Below are 7,287 nucleotides of genomic sequence, written 5' to 3' on the forward strand. Positions count from 1 at the left end.
TGTATTCTGTGTAAGAAGCCTCGTGATCTCACAGAAGGGTTTATTTCAAACACTCGAACATGTTATTAAATGTGGTATTTTCACATGCTTTCAGATGGAGCAGCATTTATTACACAGAGCCGTAGTTCACTGAGAAGCTACGCAAACAGCTGTCATTATCGCAAATGATTTCTTCGATTTCAGAATCGCGCAATAAAGTCGAAAATGTTTTTTTTTTTTGCGCGTAACTGTCAGTGAACTACGGCTATGTGTAGTAAATGCTGCTCCATCTGAAAGCACATGATGCTGATTACAGAACCGGCTTTTTTAACAAAATGCACATGACAATCGCATTCGATTAATCGTGCAGCCCTAGCTAACATAGTATTCAAGTAATAAATACTACAGTCGTTGAAATATTTCATCCTCAATATAATATGGAAACCTCGATCGAACAGGACTTTTATTTTGATGCATGTTTATACGTCATAACTCCGCGCCGGCGTGTGCAGGGGTTCGGCTGAGAGGTTTGTGGACTTGAACCCATCAGTATTTAAGGCGTTTAAACTGATTTAGAGCACTTTTCTTTTTTTTAGAAACGTATTGCAAATTAAGGTAGAGTGTTAAATGTAATGGAGCTGCATTAGTGATGTGTAAGTCGAGTTGCAGAAAGACTATTTTTTTTAATTACTTATTTTATTTATTATTTAATTTTCAGTTCTTTATTCTCAAAACTCAAGGTGGAACAACTGAGATCAGTGTGACATAATATTGCAAACATGGAGTTTATTAAAGAAGAGAATGAAGAAATGGTGATTCCAGATCCGTGCAGAGTGAAAGAAGAAGACACTGAGGAGAAAATAGGTTGGTTTCTGTTCCATTACACAGTTTTTACTCTATTAATAATATTTTTGAAAATGTTTACAGTCATATAAACTGACATTAGATTAGTTATAAAGTTCAGTTTTCATGAACCATAATTTTTCTGGTCTTCATTTAAACTTATTAAATTATTAAAATTGCTGAATTTGTTGTATTACTGACGTTGCATGCATTTAAACTGTCCAGAAAACATTCACAGAGTGAAGATATTCCATAAATTGCATCTCAATTCAGTGCATTGTTTTTGCAAACTGCTCCTGTTCTTGATGCATTGATGCATTACAATTGAACTAAACCAGTCGACTAAAATCCTATGATATTTAGTATACTAAAACAATTCAGGATATGACTCAATGACTCAAACTAGGTGGCATTTTAATCAAGGCCATAACTAATCTAAATCAAAACCTAGCTTCATAAGTAAAACTTATTACGTAAACGCATAAACAATCGTGAATGTTAAAATAAGAAGCAATTACGAGCAATAAGACAAATAAAAAATAACGGAACAAAGACACGTGAAATTGTGTTTTAGGTTTTTTCAGATATGTCTAACATTAGAGCTGCACGATAAATCGAAATGGAATCGAGATCGCGATTCGACAGATGCTGATCGTCATGCGTATCTTTCAGTGAAGCACGGTTCTGTGATCAGCAGTAAATCTCCGTCTGAAGGCCAGAGAAACTCCAAATACGCCTCGCAGAAGAAACCCAGAAAATGGCTAGCGCTGCAGCTGAATGAACAGAAGATTTAACCGCTTTCATTGATTCAGCGTGACTGATAAACACACGACTACGCCAATATACGGTTTATCTGAGTTCTTATTATTATAATTTTCATTAGAATAAAGTATATTATAATGCAATGCCTTTATCACTGCTTAAATACTATAAAATATGTTGCGTGTATTCTGTGTAAGAAGCCTCATCATCTCACAGAAGGGTTTATTTCAAACACTCGACTGACGTTATGAGTTTGGAGTAAAAATACGTCATTAAATGTGGTGTTTTCACAAGCTTTCAGATGGTGCAGCGTTTACTACACAGAGCCGTAGTTCACTGAGAAGCTATGCAAACAGCTGTTATTATACGCAATAAACTCGTCTTTGTTTTTTTTTTGCGTAGCTTGTCAGTGAACTACGGCTATGTGTAGTAAATGCTGCTCCATCTGAAAGCACATGATGCTGATTACAGAACCGGCTTTTTTAACAAAATGCACATGACAATCGCATTCGATTAATCGTGCAGCCCTAGCTAACATAGTATTCAAGTAATAAATACTACAGTCGTTGAATAAAAAAATACTCTTCACCATATGATGCTACAAAAGCTAATCAGGCTCTTTGGGTGTCTCCTGTTTTGGCCAAAGCTCACTGAATCAAGCTGCTCTCACTGTGAGAGCATGAGTCTCAGCTCGTTAGGAGAGAGAGCCATGAACTGAATCAAGTCTGCTGTGTTCACATTACAGTTACCCCCGGTTTCACAGACAAGGCTTAAGCGTAGTCCCAGACTAAAATGTAAGTCCGAGCTGTTTCAACTGAAAGAAACTTGCACTGATTGATCTTAAAACATATGAGTGCCTTTGTTTTGTCTCAAGATGCACACCAGTAATGCACGTTTATAAAAATTACTTGCATGTTCTAATTGAACTATGGCCTAATCCTGGCTTAGTCTAAGCTCTGTCTGTGAAACCGGGCCTTAGTCATTTAGCGGACGCTTTTATCCAAAGCGACTTACAAACGAGGACAATAGAAGCAATCAAAATCAGCAAAAGTGCAATGCTATAACAAGTCTCAGAACATGCCTAACGCAGCACACGTAGCAAGTTTTTAAAAATTATATAATAAATAAAAGGAAAACCGATAGAATAGAGCAAGCTAGTGTTAGAGGCCTTTTTTTGCTTTTTGTTAATTGTATAATAAAAGAAAATAAATAGATAGAATGCAAAAAGAATAGAAAAGCTAGTGTTATTTTTTTTTTATGAAAACAAACAGTATAGAGTGCAATTTTGTTAAAATAAAGAATAGAATTAGAAAAGAGAGTGCTAGAGTTAGAGGGTCAAATAAAGATGGAAGAGATGTGTTTTCAGCCGAATTTTTAGTTCACGCCATGACGAAATTACCGTAATTCAGAGATGACGACACGCGACATTTAACTCGTCGCTTTCCATGTCCTCGGACTCAGCGTTAGTGCCTAAATGAATCTGGTACAACTGTCACATGGTCCAAGTCGTAGCTCTCAGAATAGAAAGTTGTAATAAGTTGAATTGAGTTCTTGTATGTAATTACACTTGCTTAATTGATTAATACTCGCTTTCTTTTTATAAAAAAAAAATAGAGCCTCTAACCATGACGAAATTACCGTAATTCAGAGATGACGACACGCGACATTTAACTCGTCGCTTTCCATGTCCTCGGACTCGGCGTTAGTGCCTAAATGAATCTGGTACAACTGTCACATGGTCCAAGTCGTAGCTCTCAGAATAGAAAGTTGTAATAAGTTGAATTGAGTTCTTGTATGTAATTACACTTGCTTGATTGATTAATACTCGCTTTCTTTTTATAAAAAAAAAATAGAGCCTCTAACACAATGCTGGGTTGTTTCAACCCAACTTTGGGTCAAATATGGACTAACTCAACTTTCGGGTTAAAAATTTAATTCAAAAATGTAACCTAATGGGTTAAAGGTTGGGTTAGTCCATATTTGACCCAAAGTTGGGTTGAAACAACCCAGCATTTTTTAGAGTGCAGTTTTTTCAATTACTTTTCTATTCCATGTACTTGTTTTCTTTTTATTGAAAAAAATGATCCTCTAACAATAACGTTCTCAATTTCTATCTACTTATTTTCTTTTTATTTATTTTATATATTTTTTTAAAACTACGTGTGCTGCGTTAGGCTAACCGAGACTTGTTATAGCACTTGCGTATCATTGCTCTTTTGTTGGTTTTGATTGCTTCTGTTATCCTCATTCCGTTGTAAGTCGCTTTGGATAAAAAGCACCTGAAGCACCTGAAGACTTTGGAGTTGATACTGTTGCTATAGAAACACATAATTCAGCTCCAAGTAGAATGTCACATGTTGTCATCTCGGAATATTATATATACAGTAATTACGGCATGGTATTTAATGGCTGTTGCTTTGTGGCATGATCCCCAGTTTTTTGTGTCCCAAATTGATCATTTAATATGTTAATTTTAGACCTGGTGCCGCTGAAAGAGGAAAGTCAAGAAATGAATGAAGTGGAGGAGAAACATCATGATTTCACCAGTGGAGGAAAATCCTTTAGAAGCACGGAGACAGAAAATAATTCCTCCAAAAAACAAAAAAGAACTCTGAAAACAAGATCTAAAAGTAGTTTCACTTGCTCTCAGTGTGGAAAGTGTTTCTTGCGTAAAGGACACCTTCATAGCCACATGAGAATTCATAGTGGCGAGAGCCCTTTCACATGCCAGCAGTGCGGAAAGAGTTTTAAACAAAAAGGAAACCTTAAAAGCCACATGCGAATTCACACCGGCGAGAGCCCTTTCACATGCCAACAGTGCGGAAAAAGTTTCACTCAGAAAGGAAACCTTAAAAGCCACATGAGAACTCACACCGGCGAGAGCCCTTTCACATGCCAGCAGTGCGGAAAGAGTTTTAAACAAAAAGGAAACCTTAAAAGCCACATGCGAATTCACACCGGCGAGAGCCCTTTCACATGCCAACAGTGCGGAAAAAGTTTCACTCAGAAAGGAAACCTTAAAAGCCACATGAGAACTCACACCGGCGAGAGCCCTTTCATCTGCAAAAATTGTGGAAAGAGCTTCTCACTGAAAGGAAACCTTAATCAACACATGAAAATCCATTCTGGAGAGAAGCCTTTCGCATGCCCTCAGTGTGGAAAAGGTTTCTCGCAGAAACAGTCCCTTAATTGCCACATAAGAATTCACTCTAGAGATAACCGTTTTATATGCCATAAGTGTGGGATGAGTTTCACAGACATGGAACACCTTAACAGACACGTAATAACTCACACCGGAGAAAAGCCTTTCAAATGCCAGCAGTGTGGAAGCAGGTTCAGATTAAATAAAAACCTTAAGAGTCACATGCGAGTCCACACCGGAGAAAAGCCTTACAAGTGCAATCACTGCGGAAAGAGTTACGCTCAAAAAGGAAACCTTAATGTTCACGTCCGACTTCACACTGGAGAGCGGCCGTTCGTTTGCCCTCAGTGTGGAAAGGGTTTCACACATAAAGGAAATCTTAAGAGTCACATAAGATTTCACACTCGGGAGACGCCTTACACGTGTCTTCAGTGTGGAAAGAGTTTCGCTTATCAGAGAGACCTGAAAATTCATTTGCATATTCATTCTGAGTTCGTTCTGCAGTGTTCGGAGTGTGGCAAGAGGTTTGCAGACAAGATCAACTTCGTAAATCATCTGCGCATTCACCCCGCAGAAAGGCTGTTTAACTGCGATCACTGCAATAAAAAGTTTCTTTTTCAGTCCCACTTAGAGATACACATGAGAAGCCACACTGGCGAGAGAACTTATTTGTGTTCTTTGTGCGGAAAGGATTTTAAATGGCTTGGCAATTTGAAATCACACCAGAAAATGCATGCTGGTGTGAATGCTTGTGCCAGAGCGAGCCACTTGAAACAGCAGCAACAAACCCATACCGGAGAAAAAACAGTCAAGGATTCCAATATTGCAAAGCCTTTGACTACTTCAGAAACGTCAAAAACAGAAGGGGTGCATCCTGGAGAGAAGCTATACAGCTGCGCTTCATGTGGGATGAACTTCAGCACAACAATTTATCTGCTGGCTCATAAGAAAAGGCACTGTCTGAAGTAGCCATAAAGAGCAAAGCTCATCTTCAGGTGGACGGACAAATTAAGACGCACCGAAAGATGAAATTTCTCCCAAAAGTCATTTGATGCAAGTTCTACGGCGGAAGAGGTCAAAATATGTTTAATAAATGTTTTCTTACTGTGCAGTACCACAATGTTTGAAGGGATGTTTTCTATTCATTTTGGATTGTAGATTAGCATTTGTACGAAATTAATTAGGCAAGGTTAATTAGGTAGCACATCTCATACACAATAGTAATAGCATGAGAAAGAATATAAACATGTCAAAATAAATAAAAAGTTGTATTTAAAATGGAATTAGGTGAATGAATGGAAATACTCATTTAATTTATGATTAGTTCTGTCGTGACAAGATACATCACAATGTCAGTGTGTTTGGTTTTGATGGAATAGATCTGCTCTGCTGCTGCAGCAGAGCAAGTACAGAGACTTACTACAGTCAATACTTCCACACATGCTGCTGTGAGCATGTAAGAAATACTGCTGCTGCACATATAACATATATGAAATAACCCCTGTATACGGTATATCACCCTGTAGCAGATCTATACAGGTGGAGCTGGGGAAGGTGGAGGGTTTAGCAAGCACTAGCCGAGTATTTGAATGCTGAGCAGCAAGCTCATTGGCTGTTGATGAGGAAAGAAACCAATCAGCTGCGCCGTGTGAATAATGATGTGATTGTGTTAGATTAGAGTTATCGGCCTGCGCCTTCTAGAGTTTCATGGTAGAACTTTGGATTTATTTATATCTTCTTATATATTTTGTTTTGAGTTTCATGGTAGAACTTTGGATTTATTTATATCTTATATATTTTGTTTTGTTTGTATAAGTTGAGAATAATAAAAATAACAAATTCTTGTCGGTTTAATAGAGATCATCAGTCTGTTCCTTGAGTAAAAATTCCATTAATTTGATTTGAGGAAAATTTATTTTAAACAATAACTAATACACCTCTAAAGACAGACCTGTTGTGAGCTCTGAGTTTGTTAATAGATCGTATGCTTTTATTGAACCCTTTTGTTGGTGTTTATTTAACTTATTTTTAAAGTAATTGTTTAATAGCAGAATTTGAGGTGAAAAACTACAATTGTAATTTGTGAACAGTGTCATTGTCTGAGTCTGTCAGACAGTAATAATCATTTGTCCTGTAGAGTCTTGTATTAAATGGTTTCTGGAGGCACTTGTGCTGCTAGAGGAAAGAAATGATGCAATAAAATGGGAATCAGAATGAGCAGGTCATCAGCCTTCGAGTACAAATGCATTGCCTTCAGATGATATCATGATTATTAAGGATTATTATGATTACATCATAGTGACCTCTTTATTGTTAATGAAAGGAAAATGTTATCTGATATTAACCCGCTCTAATTAGAGGTTGATTTTAAATGACTTGGTCCAGAGCCGTGAGCACAACCCAACATGCCTGGACTCCGAGAAAGACATTATTTCAGCAAGAAAACATTCATTATATTAGGTTGATAACATCCATTCATCTTTTACATTTTTTTAGACACAAATTTTCTGTTAAATCTTCACGCAAAAAGAAGTGTATCGTGGTAAGAAGCTACAGTATGC

General features: G+C 37.2%; 1 protein-coding gene across 2 annotated transcripts; it reads left to right on the forward strand.

The window, feature by feature from the left end:
- The first annotated feature begins 505 nt into the window (after nucleotides 1–505).
- Nucleotides 506–5,846, forward strand: LOC107565508 (gastrula zinc finger protein XlCGF57.1-like). 2 transcript variants are annotated; one of them, XM_016250751.1, is made up of 3 exons: nucleotides 506–632; nucleotides 720–843; nucleotides 4,062–5,846. In XM_016250751.1, exons 2-3 carry the CDS (start codon nucleotides 759–761, stop codon nucleotides 5,693–5,695), a joined length of 1,719 nt encoding a protein of 572 aa, XP_016106237.1. In that variant the 5' UTR covers nucleotides 506–632; nucleotides 720–758; the 3' UTR covers nucleotides 5,696–5,846. The 2 variants fall into 2 exon arrangements, with proteins under 2 accessions (XP_016106237.1, XP_016106236.1); XM_016250750.1 differs by lacking the exon at nucleotides 506–632 and having other exon boundaries at nucleotides 680–843.
- The last annotated feature ends 1,441 nt before the right edge of the window (nucleotides 5,847–7,287 follow it).

The sequence above is a fragment of the Sinocyclocheilus grahami genome, unplaced genomic scaffold, assembly GCF_001515645.1.
Source record: "Sinocyclocheilus grahami isolate Dianchi unplaced genomic scaffold, SAMN03320097.WGS_v1.1 scaffold1006.1, whole genome shotgun sequence".
NCBI classification, from domain to species: domain Eukaryota; kingdom Metazoa; phylum Chordata; class Actinopteri; order Cypriniformes; family Cyprinidae; genus Sinocyclocheilus; species Sinocyclocheilus grahami.

Bases quoted from the DNA above. Each gene is read 5' to 3' on its own strand.
- LOC107565508 (XM_016250751.1), top strand. From the start codon at position 759: ATGGAGTTTATTAAAGAAGAGAATGAAGAAATGGTGATTCCAGATCCG. The intron at 844-4,061 runs GTTGGTTTCTGT...TGTTAATTTTAG, and splicing joins AGACACTGAGGAGAAAATAG to ACCTGGTGCCGCTGAAAGAG.